This window comes from Rhyacophila brunnea, unplaced genomic scaffold (assembly GCF_057557595.1).
Source record: "Rhyacophila brunnea isolate RB1 unplaced genomic scaffold, BYU_Rbru_1.0 scaffold_24, whole genome shotgun sequence".
NCBI classification, from domain to species: domain Eukaryota; kingdom Metazoa; phylum Arthropoda; class Insecta; order Trichoptera; family Rhyacophilidae; genus Rhyacophila; species Rhyacophila brunnea.
The window spans coordinates 5,398,931-5,420,655 of NW_028232904.1; the positions used below are offsets into that span (position 1 = coordinate 5,398,931).

Below are 21,725 nucleotides of genomic sequence, written 5' to 3' on the forward strand. Positions count from 1 at the left end.
CAATAGGTCCAGTCGCCCCAAGCCCGGATAATATTGTAATAAATAACATTGTTGTTGACAGCAACCCCAGTATGTCATCCGACGGGACGTGGGCCGGCGCGTACTGGCCGGTGCACACGGCATACGGACGGGAGTACCTCACGCTGGACGTCAACACCAGCGCCACGGGGCGCGGTCCACGCCTCAAGCAGTGCGCCTTTTGGCAGAAGTACCTTCCGCAGCTCATCGCTGTCACCAGTAAGTATTACTCTTATACCCTTAACCTTCTCGTTAATCCCCGATCAATGAAGATTTTTTTTTTTTGACAATGTCCAATCCTAATAAAATCATAGGACATCACACAGATTTTTGTTTTTACGAGAAATGTGTGTTAGACTGCGACTAGGGATTCCAATGCCGGGATCCCGAATCCCGGGATCCCGAGCTATTTTTGATACCTATGAATCTCGGGATTGATAAACATAATCCCGGGATTTCGGGATTGATTTTTTTATCAATTTTTATGGAAAATAAAATATAACAGAAAAAATACTTTAATAAAAAATAACTACAACTACAAATAACTACACGCACTTTTAACAAAGTAATTCCACCATGATATCATATGTTTTACGGCAGTTTCATATTTGGCTGACTAATTAGATTTATGAAGCGGAAAGGCCATAAGTACGCCATGATTATTTGTTTTACTATTTTAAATCTCGCTAATCCATTCATTATGTCTTTACTATCAGAAACAGCAATCTCATATTAAATTCACAATATTATTTACTCCATTAAACTTGTGTATTTCCAAGATTGAACGTATACAATATAAATGTCCTAAATAGAATAAATTATACTAGATTTATTTTTGACCGATTTTATCAATGTTATTTGTAAATATAAAAAAATTATATTAACAATGGAAAAAATGCCAATCCCAGGACCAGTCCCGGGATCCCGGAATCGTCAAATTGTAATCCCGAAATCCCGGGATCAGAATTTTGGCTCGGGATTGGATTCCCTAACTGCGACTCTATATTGAGACATAATGTCACCGCGGTCGTTTCTGGAACTAAAACCGTTTTTTAAAATTAGCAATAAAATTGGCTATTGTGACGACCAGCTAGTTGGACCGACTTGGGAATCTCTTCCATGTTCGTATATATTTTAGGACATTCCCAGATGATGTGGTATGGATCCAGTATTTGTCCGTCACCAACTTACAGAGCTTAGTAGCAAATCCACCATGTGAATAGTATAGTGGACAACCAAAAAATATTGGCAATCATTGAAAGAATAGACAGAGGTTAAACAGAATATCGTAGCTATTAGTAATTTAGTAATCGGTTAATCGGCAATTGGAACCATTCTTTAATACAGACCAGATGTTCAACCCGTTATGCAATCTCAGTATCAGTAAAATATTTATAATGGTGTATCGTCGGCTGCAGCAGTTAGTTATAACTTACAAAAAATTTGAAAGATTTAATAAACCATTTATTGTATTCAACGAAAACTACCAGTTAATTATGTCATAATTAGATAGAGTACATGTAGCTTCATAATAATTGGTAAAGCAGATTGGCGCGAATCCAGTGCTTATAGGTTCGTCGTATTTTTAAAAATATATTTTTTCTAGTAACTATATGGCTTGAAATGACCGGAGCGCATTCATAAAATCCCCAAAACTATCGCTCTGTCTCGTGGAAAAAAATATTCGACCATCTGAGCTAGATAGGCCATATAACAAAAAAATAACACAGTTATTATATAAAATACATCCTATACGCTATGTTTATATTTTTGTAAAATTGTCAAGCGCTCCGGTTCGTAAAATTTTTAATTTAGAGCGCTGGCTATCTGAGATTTTTTCAAATGATGTATGTTTAATTACGAATCATTAACGTCGCGCATATCAATAATTAAAATGTTGTTTATATTCAGACTGACGTCGCATATATCGATACACCATTTCAAGGCAGGAATAAGTCAAAAAATATTAATTTAGTAGATACATAATGTGTAATACGTGAATACAATGCGGTCTACATTTTCCAATAAATAAATATATATCTATTTTTTTTATATACTTATGAAAACACTTTACGCTTCAGGCACATTTGACAATCATCTTTGAAGATAAGGCGCCCAAATGCGCTTTCGCATGAAAAATCTTGTCATAAGGCAAAAGACACAAGGAGACAGAGAAGAATACTCGTTGTGATGTATGTTTCCAAGATGAAGAGGTGCCAATGGGTCAGACATATCGCTCGGCGAGAGGAAATGACTGAACAAATTCAGTCATACAATGGTATCCAAAGAAGATTAAACTACCTAAAGCTTGCTGTATCGACGAGCTCACCAGGTTCGGCGGATGTAGTTAGAACGGTGGAAGGAGCTAGGGTAGGCCTTCATCCAACAATCAATCAACCCCAGCTGATAATGATGTTAAAAATGTTCTTGTATATTAGTAACAAAATAATACATGGCAGGCATAATGGTTTTCTTTTAACACCTAACTATTTATATAATAATAAAATAAGGAGCCAGCTGTCTTGCTAAATCTTGCAGATAGCTTAGCGTCCTAACAACGTGGTGGTGGATTTTATTATAATTTATTGTGAAGTAAATTTAAAAAATATGTATTATAATATGCGTTGATGGCACAGTAGTTTCCGCTCTGGGATGGTATTAATATTAAGTGGGTATACTAAACAATACAAAACTAATGGGAATTGCGTTACCTTCCAAGTGTGATATTATAACAACATTAAAATTTAAGCGGATGCAGGGTAGCGATAATTTAATTTTTAAAGCAATATTGGGAATTTGTTAAAAATATAGTGAATTAATAATATAAATGTTAGTTTATTAGGTATAATAATGTATAATAATGTGAAATTAAAAGTGTGTAAATACATGAATACAATGAAATACGTATTTTTGGTCGATAATAATGTTAGGTATATAATATTATAATACAATGTCTATCCTGAGCTCGGAAAATGAATAATCCAATGGAAGAAGAGTTTTTTTTATATTCCCTCTAAAGAATAAATAAAATTGATGTGTTCGTCTGTGGTTTCTAAATAATATGTGCTCTTTGAGCAGTGTTTTGACTATTTGATTCTTTTAGTGGAAGCCAGCGGTAAAAAAATTTAAAATATTCAATATACTGGATTATTTTTGTTAGGTTAGGTTAGGTTAGGTCAGTGGTCGGCAAACACATGCGGCTCTTTGGCCCCATTGAGTGTGTCTCTGCCACAAATGCCCTCTGCCATATTTGACATGGCTACAAAGAAGAAGCAAAGAAAATCGGATAACGAAAATAAAGGGCTTACCGACCTGTCTTATTTGTCGAATAACATGAAATTGGCGCATAACAAGAAGTCAAATTTGGAGGGACACTTTACAACAAACACGTGATGCAAGAAAGAAAGCAGTTGAGGAACTTAGAAGAATCAAGAAAAATGGGTCTAGGACGATTTGGCACCGGGACAACTGGACGCCACGGAATTCGAAAATAAATAGACGTCTTAATTTTATAAATAAAAGTTTAATATTATTATTTATATTTAAATGATTATATTATGATCTAATAGTTGGTGAGAATGTAAATATGAAGACGTAAATAATGATTTAATCGTGCATATATTTAAGTTCCAACGAAAAAAGAATTTATTATTTTATATAAAGCCTTAGGCATGGTAATTCTAAATCCGCAATAAAGAATACATTATGTTAAGAGTAAAATGAAATTAAACTACTAAGTAGTAGATAGAAACTGATAAGAACACCTCGTCTACGTTCTGTATACGTGTCTACGACAGTGCGGCGTCTAATTGTCCGGAATCCAGTCGTCCCATTCCCAGAAAAATCAAGTTCTGTATTTAATTACTGAATACAATCTTCCAACAAAGTTAATATTGAATGTTTTGTGGTTAGTTAATGGATTTCTAAGAGAGGAAATCAAGAGTAAATTGAGAAGTCGTCTTATTGATGAGAACCTGGAATCATCAATAAGACTTAAAATTAAAAACATTAACTACAAACTTGACGAATCCAAACTTTCCAACGAGATGCAAGGCCATAATTCACATTTAGTGTTTTCCAGTCATTGTCATGATTTAATTTTATGGATACCTTACATACAATTAAATTTTTATCAATAAATAAGATCATTATTAAGTATGATATCAAGTTTTATTCAGTGTACCAATATTTTATGGCGATATTACATAATTTATTACAAATTAAATTAATAGGCATTTCCATTTAGGTATCAAGCCATAGCTAACTTTGTAGATCAATGACCGTGACAATAATCTTTGTATATCTGTTCTCACAGTTAGTTAATAGCCTAATTATTACATAATTATAAGTTGATAAAATAATAATCAGCACGTCATGATTGATAAAAAGAGAATTATTCGATTGTAAGTTTTCAGCCGAAGCACATCGCTCTGTGCTCTGATTCACATTATTGTAACAATTGTACGCATGTACTTACGCAATTTATTTTTATCTGCGAATAAATGCTACTTTGGTCTGTTAAGACATTTTAAGTCCCGCTTACTACGAGGGTGGGTCAATAAGTCCTTAGAAAAGCCGACAGGTGGCGCGACTAGTACTGTAAGCGGTTTGTTTTCATGCAGCGGCACTACCGATTCAGTATGCTGCGAAGTTTCAATCAGATTGGTCGGGTTGTTGTGTGTTTCTCGTACATTTAAAAAAAAAATTTGCTTGTGGAAAATGGAAAAATGGAAAATGGAGAAAATTGAGTTTAGAGCTGTTATTAAACATTTTAATATAAAAGGGTTAACAGCAAAGGAAATAAAAAATGAGTTGGATTTAGTTCACGGCATATCTGCTCCTTCACTTGCAACTATGTATAACTGGTTAAATGAATTTAAACGTGGTCGTACATCAACAAAGGATGAACCACGCTCAGGACGTCCTGTAGAGGTGACTACACCAGAAATGATCAATAAAATCCACGATATGGTGTTAAGTGACCGAAGATTAAAGTTGAGTGAGATAATTGAGGTTACAGGGATCTCAAAAGGTAGCGTCATTTCTATTTTACATGACAAATTGGGCATGAAAAATATTTCTGCAAGATGGGTGCCGCGTTTGCTCACAGTCGACAATAAACGCAATAGGTTGGTGGCCTCTAAAGCCCTGTTGTCGCTCATGCAACGCAATCCGGATGAATTTTTTCGTCGCTTTGTGACTGTAGATGAAACATGGATACACCACTATACTCCCGAGACGAAAGAACAGTCAAAGCAGTGGATTGCGAAGGCAAACCATGTCCAAAGAAGGCGAAAACCGTAAAATCAGCTGGTAAGGTTATGGCTACTGTATTTTGGGATGCACGTGAAATTATTTTCGTTGACTATTTGGAAAAAGGAAAAACAATAACAGGGGATTATTATGCATCTTTATTGGACCAGCTAAAAACAAAATTGAAGAAAAACGGCCTCATTTAAACAGGAAAAAAATCCTCTTTCATCAGGACAATGCCCGTGTTGACACATGTTTACGATCAATGGCTAAAATTGAAGAATTGAAGTTCGAATTGGTCGACCACCCACGGTATTCGCCAGATTTAGCCCCCAGTGACTTTTTCCTTTTCCCAAACTTAAAAAAATGGCTAAGTGGACAACGTTTTTTTTCAAATGAAGAAGTCATCGATCGGACAAATGCTTATTTTGAGGACCTTCCGAAAACTTATTTTTCTGACGGTTTAAAAAAAATTGAGAAACGTCTTACCAAGTGTATTGAGCTCCAAGAAGATTATGTTGAGAAATAAAAAAAAAATACAAGGCCATTGGACCCGTTTTTTCCTGTCTTCTCGGAATCGCGGAAATGATAAGCATGTTTAAAACGAATTGATACACAATAAACTCTTTATTTATTTAAAATCTAATAAATAGTATTCAATTAAAACGTTCTGTGTCATTAATTTTTTTCGAATCGCTTTACTTTTTAAAATAAATGACAAATAGTAAGTCCTGTTTTCGAAATTGGTCAAAACGACTGTCACGCCACAATGAATGTTGAACTTAATAATAGTTTTGCAGGTATATATTGTATGAGAGAAATGGGTAAAACAATACATTTCATTGATTAACTCACGTACTTTTTTTAATTTCAGAAAAATAAAGATTTTAAAGCCATTTTAGTTTGAGTATACATCAGCCAATTTTGAATGATTTTTTCTCACAAAATAATATATACTGCACAATAAAAATATTTTTTTATTATAGTATAACATTTCCGTAATACTATAAATAATAATTTATAATAAAAAAATAAATAAAACCCCATAAATTCGGTACAATTAGTGACGCTATATTACCAAAACACGTCGTACATTTTCATGTATTTAACCTGTTTTCAGACAATTTAGAAATATAATTATTTTGCAAAATTATCAAAAAGAGACCATTTGATCGATTAATCCATACAGTTTTTCTAATTTCTTATTTCTAACGTTAGTACATGGTTAGTACGATCTGGAATTTCAACGGGTAAGGACGTCTTTTTTTTCCCAAAATTTAGTCCGAAGCAATATTATTTGACTCATGGAAAAATGACCTCTACTCTCTTTGCAGTAACAATCAAATTGGCAAGTCGCAATTATTTGTATTGTTCTATTCCGAACACAGGACGCATGCCAGGTGTTATAATTTGTGTTGACTAAAATATCAAACATCATTATAGTACCACTGAATGTCAAACTGAAAAAAATGTAGTTTTATTATATTTATTATATTATTTATTATCTTGTAATTGAAATGGTTGCAGCATGTGAGATATTGTAAGATAATTGAATCTAACAACCACGATGGCTACAAGGAAGTACTGAAGGTATTCGTTCGGTGACCCATTTATAAAAAAAAAATATTTTGGTCTTGAGCAGTTTAGATAAAATATAGGTGGACTTTAATTGTTTTGATAAATATGTACCTACTTGGTTAGGCTTTAAGCGATTTGAAAAACTTTGCATGTACTTAATACAGTTTTTATGTACCTGGGTGGCCATGTTTTGTTATTTTCAAAGGGACGTACGTATCCAGGAGTATGTTTATTGGCATTATCAAAATGCGTTTTCCGCTGTATCCGCTTTAACCGAACAGTACCGAAAATTTAAAGTAAAATACGTTTTCGAATGCTGTCATCGTAATGGCCACTGAAACATGTGTCACAATTTTATTAATCGTTAAAATAATAATAAAAAAAGTCTTTTGGGGCACAAAATCACGTATATGTTTTATGATATATGTATTTTTCAGATGGTTTGTGGTAAAATCTTTCTTTTCATACTGCCACAATTCAACTATTCATAATTAATTGTTTGTTAAATTTTTCATAGTGATCTTTGACTTAATAGGTAGGTGATAAAGTTTTTACCTTACTTTATTGTATTAATTTATTGTTAAGTGAGAATTAGCTGCTTTCGTTGTCAGTGTGTATTTGATGAGTGCGCATAGTGCCTGACGATGTCGAAAGGCGAAACCAGGATCGCATAAAACGACTCAAATGAAATAGTACAAAACTTAAATCCATTAGAATTTAATATATTTAATGCCGAGTTGAATTGAATGGAATCACCTTAGGCATTTATTAGTAATTATTTAACACAAGTAAAAAATATAATGAGGTAAGAACCTAGTTCATTGAATAATAAAAACAATATTACTCTTTACATCACAACTGACAAGATTTATATGAATTGTATATTGCCTGAACTCGCTGATCCTAGACTAACACGGTTGATGGATATAAGAAACCCTCAATATAATAATTATATTAGATGCTATCAATAGAGAAGAAAAAAAAATTAAAAAATAATAATTTATAATAGTTATTCTAATACATTACATACCGTTAAGCCTGTACACTAATTAAAGAACCAATTATCAATTTTCTATACACTTATGTTCCGAAATCCTCCGCGGCGACCAAAACGTACTGCCGTCAAATACACGTTTTTATAATAATGGTTTCTTAAATCTTGATTGTTGCGTACTCGACAAATATTCATTGAATTGCTTTCTTTTATGAGTCATGTTTTTATAATTCAATAAAAACGCAATAATAACAGACATCTTTTATGCCATCTTGTGAATGTTTTAAACTTATAATTTGTAATGTTAGCTCATGAAAAAATGAATAACTTTTGTATTCGTACACACCGATATATATAAATAATATACCAATTTGAAACCCTCAGAAACATACTTATGTATTAGATTTTTTTTTGAAAAATATTTGGACTGAATTTGAACCTACAATATGATAGGTTCAAGAAAAGGTGTCACTTCACAAATTCAGCATATCAATAATATGAGGTTTTTATTTGGAGGTCTACTATTTTTATTATTATAATTTATTCTACCTACCACAAAAATGTTTATAAAATATGTTAGAAAAAAAAATATTATTAATTCAACACTTTTAAAACCTCTGATTTCGTATCTACTCCCGGAGACGCCGAGCGAAGCGATTTTTGTTTTTTTGCTTTGATATGCGCTGAAGCTTATGGCTAATTGTTGAGGCGCTTACGTCAAATTTGATTCTTACGAATGAACCCATAGGCCTTAATGCTTTTTTCTAAGGAATTATTGACCCACCCTCGTATCTCGTCGAACTAAAAGCACTCTTTACAAAACACTTGTAAAGCCAGTGCTCACCTACGCATCAGAAACCTGGACATTAACTCTGCGAAATGAACGAGCCCTGAACATCTTTGAAAGAAAAATTCTCCGCCGTATATATGGCCGATCAGGGATGGCACCAATTGGAGGAGAAGATATAATGCTGAGCTCTACGGACTGTACGAAGATTGCAGCGCAGTTCAATCAATTAAGGTTGGGATACTGCGATGGCTAGGTCATGTGCACCGTATGAATGACAATAGGACGTAGAAGAAGAGGGAGGCCAAAGATTCGCTGGTTAGATGGAGCTGCCAATGACTGCCGTATTCTGGGGGTACCAAATTGGAAAGCGGCCACACTGGATAGGGACAGGTGAAGGGAGCTGTTGGAGGAGGCCAGGACCCACACCGGGTTGTCGCGCCCCTGATGATAATGATGACTTACGCAATTTAAATAAACTCACACCCTCCATAATCACGATAATGACTTCTCATCTCTCCTCGTCACAACACCATTGGCCTTCACATCGACGACTCTCTACAAGTTTAATTAAGACTTTAATCATTAACGTTTATTAAGTTAATTAACAGTGTACCTACATAGGTATATAATATCAGTTTAAGAAATTTGGCTCTCAAAAGAAATCTCAATCGTTGAATTGTTGATATTTGGCACTCTTGACTAATAAGTTTGCCGACCACTGGGTTAGGTTAATGATAACCTAACCTTTATCATTCTTTAATTCATGAATTTTGCCGAAATCGGCGATGAAAATTGCCGCTGTTACCGCCTGACTTCCGGTAAACAGACTTGTACCAAATATTTGTTGTTTCTCTGCTTGTTCTAAAACTACTGGACGAATATTTATGAAACTTGCATAGTCTATAGACTACATTGCTGTAACAAATTTTGAAAAAAAATAATAGGTGGATAATTTACATTGTACAAAGGATTCAGTTCGAAAAATCTCTGAAAAGAAAAATAATTATCCTAACCGATAAAATAAACACATCAATTAATGCAGATCTGTATTTTTGTGATGAAATGCCGCCTATTCGATGCTTGCATTCTGACGGTGCTGCTTTACGGTAACGCGAATCATGGCACCATACGAAGGCTCAGAGCAACCGTATACTGAGCTTCGAAAACAGATGTTTGCGACGAATACTGGGTGTGTGGTGGTTTGACTTTAGGAGCAACGAGGAGATAAGAGAACGCACCAAGCAGCCTCTCATCATGCTGAAAGTGAAGAGGCGACGTTGGACCTGGCTCGGCCACGTGCTGCGGATGCCAGAAGAGAACTTCAACCTGGCTTGCCTGTTCTTCAAGTCAACCGGATTCCGGCGTTCTGTCAGGCCGCTAAATACAATCTACAGAGTGTATACGACGGAGCTACGGGATGCTGGTTTGACCTGGAACGAAGCAAGAAGACTGGCGAGCGACAAGGATTCTTGGAGGCGCCGCGTGGTGTCCATATGCTCCAATTAAGGGGCGGATATGGCAAAAGAAGAAAACGAAGAAGAAGCATTTTTGTTGCCGAAGTTTGCATTAAGTTAAATACTCCACCTAACCTCACAGAGGCACCTAGGGAAAAAATACGAAGCTTTCAATTTGATTATTGGTCAGGTTGCATACATAGCATGCGTCGCGCTTATATCCTCCGGAATTCTATACACGTGGCTGATCGAGCGCTGTCTTTATATTCCCATAATATGTCATGTGAAATACTTTTTATTAAGTACTACCTATCAGTGGCGTGCGCTTACTTTTTTTAGTGGGCATACTACCAAAAAAATACATACATTATTACCTACTATATTATTGTCTAAGGGTTTTATAACCAATTGAATCTTGAAACAAGGTGTGACTTTTACATTTTTTTTCTTTCTTACTACGTACTTAATTACATTCTTTATTTTGTCGTATATTTTTTGGCATGCTCCGCGTTCACAGCATCTATGGACCACACGCCATTAGTATCTATCCTCTTCTTACTCCATGAAGACTTATTTCTTCTTCTTCTTATTGTGCCATCCCCTAGCGGAGGTCGGCCACCATCAAGGCGATCTTATCTTTATCGTCTGCTACCCGGAACAGTTCAGTGGAGCTGCACTCGTACCAATCACGGAGATTCTTAGGCCACGAAATGCGGCACCGTCCTCTGCTACGCTTCCCATTGATCTTTCCTTGAATGACAAGTTGGGGAATGCCGTATTTTTGTCCTCTCATAATTTGGCCGGGGTACTGTGGTTTCCTGGTTTTGATACTACGTAGAACTTCTCGGTCCTTCCCATTCGATTGAGAACTTCAACATTTGTCATCCAGTCCAAGGAGTTTTGAGGATGCGTCTAAACAGCCATATCTCGAAAGCTTCAACTCTTCAAGACTTATTTAGTGAACCATATAGACGCAAGATTGTTAGTAGTATTTACAAACCTTAAGGCTTCGGCCACATAGGCAGGTGTTTCGCTAGTCCTGAGCTAGATACTAAGCTTGTCTACTAAATATACAACTGCCACATTGCACGCTATGTGCTTAGGTACAAATTCATTTGACATTTGGGAGCGCTCAAGTCAACAACGATGTCACTCTCAAAACTAACCAGAAAGCTACCTCTCACAGAGAATTTAAATTTAAAATTTCGAAAGTCGCAAATTCAAACTTGCTGGGTGCATAATGTCAATTCATCCCAAGCGTCATTATTCATAACCTCAAAATATACGGTGTTTGGCGTTTGTCATACTGAAGAAATATCCGCCATCTTGCAAAATCCATAGACAATGGCAAAATCACTAGGTGACACAATAAAGATAACCAACACGTTTGTTTGCCGAGAGACTCACGAGTTGACTCATAATCACGCGCAAAGAGTGCAGTGTGGCCATTGCGATAGAATAGTGTGCGTTCGTTCGCTAGTATATGTCACCTAGCACGTAGCCACCAAGCATGGCACCTGCCTATGTGGCCTTAGCCTAAATGAAAAGGCCAGGTGACATAGCTCAAAGAAGAGACAATCACTGAATAAATTTAGTATTTTAATAGTACCCATGAAGTAGGTGAAATATCCAATAGGTAGACCCAGATGCCACTGGACCGATGAAATAGTTAAGCTTTTCGTAAGTATGTGGCAACGTAGAAACGGAATTGACTTGGAGAGGCCTTCATCTAGCAGAGGATTGATACAGACTGATGATGATACGAAGCGTCTAATTACAAAAAGCGACAAGTCCACAATTCAATATTTTTGGAAAACAACGTTTTTATGTTTCAAGCTTCAATTATTTGTATTAACATGAGATTATTTTTTCCATTGTATTCTATGTCGAAATTAGAACCAAATGGCAATTTGTTTCAGCCGATAAACTCTTAAATGTAATAAATATAGGCAAAATAAAATTGGAGGTAGCGCTATTTGTACCTCACTTTTAAATTTATTCCGCATAAGGCACATATTTCCGTGGCACTGTCATGAGTTTACCAGATGCTACAGCATGGGAGACGCCTTTTTCAATATTGAACGTTCCCTTATTTGTTGACTTAAACACGCGCGAAATCAACCAAGCTTTAAATATTATGAAACACGGAGTTGGCGCTTTTTGTAATAAATCGAGACTTGAAATATTTTTTTTCGTAGGGTTATGTCGCGTTTTGGAATTTATAGATCAAATACATATTGTGTAAAATTATACAAAGAATATGTGCGTATTTTTTTCTCGATTTTGACCAAATGTGGACTCATCGCTTTTTGGAATTAGACGCCTCATATTGTTATCGGCATGACCCCCACATCATGAAGTGGGCCCCGAGGCCAGGATGTTTGGCAGGCCCCCTTCCTATCGCTAAGATTAAGGGCAGTATGATCTTCTACAGTAGTGTTCCCCAAATGATATTCTACAAGGTAAAATTAAGGCTATTCCGTGTATTTTGGCGATTTTTTGTATTTATTAAATAAACCCACTTGGATTATTGAGTTGTCAGCACTCGGCATCATATTATTAGGTACCTTAGGATCCTTCGCCATATTGGATAAATAACCATTTTATTAATCAGGAAACGCATTAAAAATAATCATAAAACAAATTTATACACGCGAATTATATCAATCATCATTTCTCATCAAATTGTACCACATATTTTAAAATGACTTTTTTTACTATTTAAAAAAAATTCTGGTGTATTTATCTCACTTAACTGGTCGACCCGCCATGCAGGGCCCCCCTAAATCCGGACCCACAGGCTAGAGCCCTGATCATCGGTCAAGGCAATTGTTAGAATATGACACATTGGTGAACAGTAGCTTAAAATATAAGAGCACTCATGTCCAAAAACTGAAAAATACATATATTTAATTGAAGACGCAAATGGATGAAGGAGTTATGTTACAAAATCAAAGTTTTGAGTAAATTGAGGTCAAAGTTTTTTTTGATGTATTTTTTTCAGTTGAGGATAATTTAACTAGTGATGTATTCAAGTGATAACTAAGGATCACACAATTTTACTAACGTTAGAAATAGTTTGTTAAAATCTTCAAATGTGTTATTTATTTATAAAAAACGTGTACATGACACCTACATCCACTAGAGAAAATAACAAAATAAAACTAAAACTAAAAAAAATAAAGTAACATAGTCCCTTCATCCCTTGCCGTAATGCCAGACCAATGATTATTTTAAGATGTCTGATACATCCATATGAAAGATGGGTACATAACACCTTCATCCACTTGTGACTTCAATTGTCTATGGCTTCCTAATGTCAAATTTGATGATTATTAAATTATTGAACGTATGATTTTCTTATTTACTATCACAGTAATTATGAGCCTAAATGTATGAAATTGAAGCAAAGCAATGGACCCTTTGTCTACTGATTAAGTTAGCTACATGTGACCTCGTGTTGCTGGTTCATTTGAAGAGAGCTTCACGCTTGTCTTCTACGATGCCAATCCACTATAATTTCAGATTCACCCAATCGGTTAATTACATGCGTAAATCTATGGGCAGATATTACCAAAATAAACCTTGAATACTTAAATTTATAAAGTTGGACAGAGGATAATAATTATTAAATTCGACCATAATTTGAAATTTCTTGCATATTGTCACATATTGCTGTTAATACCTGTAGTAAGATACTTCCTTATCAATAAACTTTACATAGGCAATACATTGGTCATTATTTTCAAGAAGAATAATCAGATAAAATACCGAAAAATTAATGCGTAGGTAAAGTGACGTCCCTAGACAAAATGCCGCCCCAATTTTTATACGGTATTTTTTATCATCCTTTTATGACTCCAATATCTAACAGCGAGCCAATCGAACGTGTGACCCTTTATAAATATTTAGGTACATGGGTCAATGAGAAATGGGACCAGTCTCAGGAAATAAAAACTAAAATTGAGATCGCAAGGAGCGCCTTTCTCAAAATGAGACACCTCCTTAGCAATCGAGATCTTAACCTAGGTCTGAGACTGCATATGGTACGTTGTTATGTGCTATCAATTCTTTTTTATGGTATGGAAGTATGGACGCTAAACCAAGAGATGTCACGGAGACTTGAAGCTTTCGAGATGTGGCTCTATAGACGCATCCTCAAAATTCCTTGGATTGACCGGGTGACAAATGTTGAAGTTCTCAATGGAATGGGGAAGGACCGAGAAGTTATACGTAGTATCAAAACCAGGAAACTACAATATCTGGGCCACATTATGAGAGGACAAAAATACAGCATTCCCCATTGTCATTCAAAGAAAGATCAATGGGAAGCGTAGCAGAGGACGGCGCCGCATTTCGTGGCTTAAGAACCTTCGTGATTGGTACGAGTGCAGCTCCAACGAATTGTTCCGGGTAGCAGACGACAAAGATAAGATCGCCTTGATGGTGGCCGACCTCCGCTAGGGGATGGCACAATCAGAAGAAGATCTAAGAAATGTGTTGTATGGATACATTACTAACAAAATATATACTACCACTAAAACATACAAAATTAAATTTATGAATATTTTTTCCTCAAAAATGGGGATTTTTTTTGACATTCATAATACAGTGGCGAATTAGGGGTGATCTGTGTCACTTTTTTTCGTCACAAAGCTTAAAGATATTTTTGGCCTGACTAAAATTTTTGTTTTTTTTTTTAGAATTATTAATAACCATGTCCTTGCTTTTTCGTACAAGGTGGTTGTTAGTAATTTTGAACAATCACAAACACCCAGGCTTTGAGAAAAACACATAAATGTTTTTGTCATGACCGGGAATCGAACCCAGGAACTCTCGGGTGGAAGGCGAGCGCCTTACCCACTGTACCACGAGTGACTAACATTGTGGACCAGGAGCGGTAGGTGGGACGCTCTGTAGGAGGGGGGTACATCTTTCACTGGTTAAGGCTATACCTCAGTTGAGGCACAGTCTAAAAAGATCGTGGCTAGGCGATGCGCGGATTGCGGGTCGCGGGTGCAAATGACGCATGCCAAACGAAATATAATTTGTCATATAAATCTTCACATGTTTTCTTTTTAAAGTAAATGGGTAACGTTTATAAGTCATATTTACACGATTTAAGGATTAATACCCCCGTCGCCATCACGAAGTCGCGCCTATAGTTGAAAATGTTTCACTGATGTATCGCCTTAATAAGTCAGACTGTAATTAATTATTCGCAAATCTGCACGTGTCATTTCTGGTCACTAATGACGTCAAAGGTCAACAGAAGTAAATTAGACATCGCGAACCCAACAAAAAAATGACGTTTTATGTCAATTAATACATTTTGTTTCTAACCAGTGAGCTGAATTTTTTAATGGAGAGATATTTTCTTTATAAAATTTATTTAACTATACTAAATGATTCTCCTCGATTTGCCGCCCCCAAGCGACGCTCAATCTGCCTACCCACACGGGACATCACTGCATAGGTTAAATATTAATGTAAATAAACCAGAATGTGAGTCGCCATTTTGTTTTTGGGGCTGCCAATAGAAGAAGAAAATAATGAACTTATTACCGATAAAACAACACATATAATCGTTTGATTCGAAAACCGAACTGACTTAAAAATTCGTAAAAGGCCTAATTACACCAGCTTGAAGATCCAACAAGATTCAATCATCGACTTTAAACAATGACATTAATATGGATATTAGCATCTAGAAAATAAAATGACACTCACTTTGTGTCGGGTCTGCCGGATGGCGAAATTCATATTTTAATATCGGTATCCTACGCTCAAATGAACATTCTGCTTGCAAGCGGTCTGGCGACACCGCTGGGTCTGCCCATACAAAATTTCTGACTGTCAGGTTTCAACTCCACCGTTATTATTGTGTTACAAAATGCCAATGTGCCTAGTTAAAAATTCTAAAAAAATCTACTAAACACTCCAAGAAAGATGGGATATCACTTTTCATGTGTTAGTATTATTTATTATTTATAAAATGCCATTTTAAGATATTGATGAATGTTTATTCAATGCAATTGAATGACAGGAACCATTGGACAGTCAGTCGCCTGTGATTCGCTGGGCTCACTTGCCTCTAATCTCCGAGAAGTCGTAAGTAACCGAGAATCTGTTTCTAACGCAACGAGTCATGACACTAATACGCCATTACAATAAAGGTTATATTACTATAAATTCTCGAAGCTTGTATCGCATAATGGAAACGGATACGTCATATGGTCACGTGACATCTACCTATACATCTGTGAATGACTTTCATGCACAATTTCTCGTGCGCGCCGCCGGGTATGAAGTGAGTTGTCCATTTAATATGTCATTGACTTTAAACAACAATTATATGAATTGATTCAGCTACCAACTCAATCATGCTGAGGCTTGATTTGATTGTTTGATAATATACGCTCAGTTGCTAGTGTCAAAATTTATAAGACAAGTAAAGCAAATATTTGAATTTAGATATATAACAAGTTGCTGATTGTATTTACTAGGAAATTATTTTAGTTTTGTATCAATATTGTTTGTTAAAATAATCAATACAGTCAGACAGTCTTCATTAAGTAGACGTCAAATTTGTGTTGTGATGTCTAACGTAAGACAGGACACGCTACATGTGGCCATACTTGGAACTTCAAGGTTAATTCTGATATTTTCTTATGTTCACTTTTATCTTCGGTGAATTGTAGCCGAAATATAGGAATTCTTCCGGCCTGAAACTAAAATAAATAAATATGTAGGTACTTACGACAAGCATCTACTGGATGGAAACTGCATCCTCTGGGAATGTCCTAAAATGTGTACGGAAAGGGAAGAGCTGCTCAAGTCGGTTCAATCAGCCGTTGGGCTCATTGGACCTGGTCACCACAAAGGCCAATTTTATAGCATTTAGAAAATTTGAGGCGTCATATTAACAATGTATAAATCTCTTCACTTAGACTGTGCGACAGTTTTGTATTAAGGGCGGACATGCTCAGCGTAGGTCAAAATGTAGCTTTTATTGCATTTTCAAAGCATGATCCTGAACATTCCTTAAATGTTGTAGATAATCTATTTATATAATTTTGAAGCCTTATTATCCTTTATATTTATTTTAAACATTGAAGACTGCATAGAGTATTTTTATTACATAAAATAGTATTCTTTTAAACCTCTCGCTCTAATGTTTTAGAATATAGTCATATTTCAGTACATGCATGTGCAGTGGTGTCAAGATTTTTTACTTTTATTAATTTTTAAACGCGTTTATAAAACCATTAGTATAATTTATGTCGACATTATTATAGTGAAATATTTACGATAAAAAATTATACTGATAATCTCTGTGATCCCAAATTTCACAAGAATTAAGCATTTTATTATTCAAAAAATGGGCAAGATTAACACATTTGAAGATAATTCTAAAGACACTAATTATAAGCTATGTCTTTGACCATTCAAGTGTTAAAAACATCTTACGTATAATGATTGCTTTATAATAATTATTGACCTAAGAATAAGGTAGTGTTTTTTTGAAATACGCCATTTCTTTTGGCATTGCCCAGTAGTTAAGCTACAACATACGGCCGTAGCCATAAATTGACAAACTATAATTGAAGTAGTGAGTAAAATGATGTTAACGTGCGTGTTTGAACATGTACCTAACCAAATTTTTTTTTTTTTTAAACGGTAAATTTTAACAATTGGACTTTTAAATACCTGCTCATAAGCGCTCTCCAAATTGAGTTACGGTAGTCGATCGGCTTTGTATTCTAAATTAAAGTATTTATTACTTTAATTACTAACCGACGTCACGGATCACTCCAATATTTTCTGTTGTAACTTACTTGAACTTGCTAATGATTTTAATTAACTAATTTTTTTTTTCAACGAATAATTCACAAGACAACAGAAAATATTGGAGTGATCCGTGTCTTTGTCTTTGAACATACCACGCTTACAATACAATGCCTTTAACGTAATTTTCACATTATTTATCGAGGTGGATTCAGTTTAAATAGAAATATTGCTTGTGAAATTTGTGTAGTATAATCACAGAACAGAATATTATAATAAATAGAATTCTGATATACCAATATAGTAAATTTTGACTCAGAGTTTTGAATGTGTGAGTGTCCTACGTAAATGAACCACGCATTATAGATGTGCAATAGTGTGTGTAATACACCAATATTAAATGACCGTCAATGCATAAACTGACAGCAGTTGTCAGTATTGGATGTATGATGTATTCTTGACACGTATTTAAATTTATCCCGTATTCTTCCTTACTCGAGATTGGTTGCCTTCTTTTCCCTACCCGTTAGGTATTTCAGTTCCCATTATTTCTGAGATCAAAATCAGTTATTAAAATCTTCCAAAATGTATCAGAACCGCAATAAGGTAACCTCATGTGTATGCTACATCACTAACTTTTTTTCTTCATTATTTTGTAACACATTTTTGAGTCACGTACTGCTTATTATCATAATATTCTCATACTGTGTAAAGAACCTATTGCGCGACGGTTAACGGATACTACTCCCCTTCACATATTCTATTTGATGCAGTATAAATCAAATAAAACTAAAATAAATGTTTTTTTTTTAGAATTATTAATAACCATGTCCTTGCTTTTTCGTACAAGGTGGTTTTTACTCTTTACCTGTTAGTTACTTCAGTTCCCATTAATTCTGAGTTCCCTGAGTATAATTAAGTTCTTTGTTTTTTTTTCAGGTAACCTGGAAAAGAGTGGCTCGGTGAAACAGCCGCAGACGTGTGGAGTCAGCGCCATCTCGCTCAGACACTCGCTGTTGCTATCAGCGATCGCGACAGTCTACCTCGCGTCCCTGTTCGCGCGCTCCTAGGACATCGGCACGCGTCGGCCAAACCAACGGGGCTGCCCAGCAGACCCCATAAACATATCATTGTAGAGAAGACGAAAAGGGGGAGAACGGAGACACGACACATCCTCGGTCGTCATATCAAAGTAACACGTGGATAGAAATGAAATTAACCAACAAATAAATAATAGTTAATAAAATAATATAACGATTTATAAATTATTATTACCTACTACTACTACTACACGTACATACACAACTATAAAACGCAGACGCAGAAGAGTTATGATTAAAAAATTAATTACTATAATTATAATCAGCTAGTTAATCAATATATATAATTATATAACTGTCAGGTAACAAGAGATTTATTATATATATATATGAATACTATTGTATATTGTAACACATGTGCACTATCAATGTTGAATTGAATCGGTTACTAGATCGTCTTTAAACGTGTTTAAACGAAAATATTTTCTACAATGTTCCCGCGATATACAATTAAAAATATTAAGAAATCTTTTTCACTATCGGTACTAAAATTAAATAATTCGTTCCGATATACGACGTTATTACAATGTTAATCATCAAAATAGAATTCCATTAAATCTTACTTATTGAATTTTCATTGCAGTATACTAACATTTAACCAGTTCTATGCCTTCAATAAGTTATCTCGCTCTATGAGGCCATCTTCGACAGACCGCACATACAAATTTTGTACGACTATAAACTCCAATTACTATCCACTGTCGATTGATTTGCATAATCTAAAAAATTATAAACACAGTGACATCTGTTTGAATAATTATGAAATACTAAGTCACAAATTATCGTTATTACAGCGATTGTGGTAAGAGATTCGCTCTACATTCAACGTGTGTTGTTAAAAATCTGCGGCGTTTCTGATACTGCCATAGTAAAATCGTGAGGCATAGAAAAGGTTAAGTCATTTTTTATGACGTTCTTTCATATCGAACACTTGATTCTCAAACTACTATAGGACCTCATTAATTGTGGTTTATAAAAGAATAAGTATAACTAATCTAATTTTTACAAAAAATGACAGCCATGATCTATTGCCTAAAACAGCTCCATTTATTAGTGATCTAGACATAAACAATTGGGTACCTATCGTATAATGTATATTCGTTTAAACACATTTAAAGATCTTGGTATATATGAGTATATTAAAGCTAATCTAGAAGATTTGTAGCCTTCATGTCTAAAATTTTGCACTAATTGCAAAATGCTGATGGATTTTGTACCAATTGTTATGACTGTGTTTTTTTATTTGATTATAATCGTAATTGGATCACTGCTTAGCATATGTTCACTCGATGTTTTTAGTTTAATTATAACTCGTATTCGGTTTCCGGGCGAATCAAATCACCATTTTGAATTTCTGCTAAGATTGAGCTGAAATACTGTTTGATTTTCGACGTTTGGATCTAACGACGTGAAGTTGGCATCCAACTATTTAACAGGTATTATTGTGATGGAACTTGTGCCATATTATGAATACTGCTATATAATTATCAGGAGTGGAATATATAAACTAATTATTTACTAAATTCTACTGTTTTATTATAATAATTTAATCTGTGAATTTATAAACAAACTTTAACTTTTTATTACACTTGTTTGTACCTTTGAGTAACAATTTGACCCATAAAAACATAATATTGATTATGTTTTTATGGGTCAAATTGTTACATAAGTATTGACTTATTAATTACCTGAATAAGAATAATCCTCACTAATGATTATGATTTTGACACCATGACATTACGGGAATATTAGAAAAGATGCCGTAACATTAGTATTCCAATTAATTCAGAATTTATATTTATTACGTATTTAAATGATTATTATAATAGTATACCTGCACATCTATTCTACACACAAGACTGTTTTCGGCCACTACGGCAGCTATCTAGGGTAGGTTTGTATCGAAGTATTAGCACTTATTATAACAATTACAATAAGTTAGCCGTCTAAACAGCCAAAACTGAGACTCATTCTAAAATTTAGTATAGCCAAGAGAGGTGCTGTTAAAACATAGCACTTACTGTAATTGTTACAATAAATGCTAATAGTCCCATACAAACTTACCCTAGATAGCTGCCGTAGCGGCTGAAAGCAGTCTTGTGTATAGAATAGATACGCAGGGAATGTTTATTGGCATCCCGTAACTAAAGATTAATAAAAAAAGCTTACAATTATTCTTATTCTACTTATTCATTGAAGTATATTTGTGGGGTGCCAACAAACGTTACTTAGCATTGCTATATTTATACCCAGTAACATTTATTGGCATGTAGCAACTAACATACTGTTTTCTTTATTGAAGTTCATTTATGTGGTGCCAATAAACGTTAATTAACATTACTATATTTATAGTAACTAAAATACTATGTAACGTTTATTGGCAACCAGCAATTAAATATTAATAAACAATTAGTGTTTTGTGTCTTCTTGCAATCTGTAAATAAGCAGAATATAACAGTATGGTTTTTTTTTATTGAAGTTTATTTCTGGGGCGCCTATAAACATTTCTTACCGTTGCTATATTTATAATAACTAATATATTGGTACTCAGCAACTAAAAATACTAAAGTTTTGTACCTCGTTATGATCTGTAAATAAACGGAAAATACTACTGTTTTGAAGTTCATTAATTGTGGTTACCAATAAACGTTCTCTGGTGTAATACTCTACCTGTCGAATTTCTTCAGATGTTAATTCTTGCTTTTAAAACTACATACATTGATGTATGTAAATCATCATATTATTTTTCC

General features: G+C 34.7%; 1 protein-coding gene across 1 annotated transcript in view; it reads left to right on the forward strand.

Moving 5' to 3' along the window:
• Positions 1 to 18,945, forward strand: part of LOC147068926 (acetylcholinesterase-like) — a 31,154-nt gene extending 12,209 nt beyond the window's left edge. The window contains exons 3-5 of the mRNA XM_085951564.1: positions 62 to 241; positions 2,196 to 2,296; positions 18,815 to 18,945. Of these exons, the coding sequence (XP_085807690.1) occupies positions 62 to 241; positions 2,196 to 2,296; positions 18,815 to 18,945 (412 nt within the window). The remainder of the gene's footprint in view (positions 1 to 61; positions 242 to 2,195; positions 2,297 to 18,814) is intronic.
• The last annotated feature ends 2,780 nt before the right edge of the window (positions 18,946 to 21,725 follow it).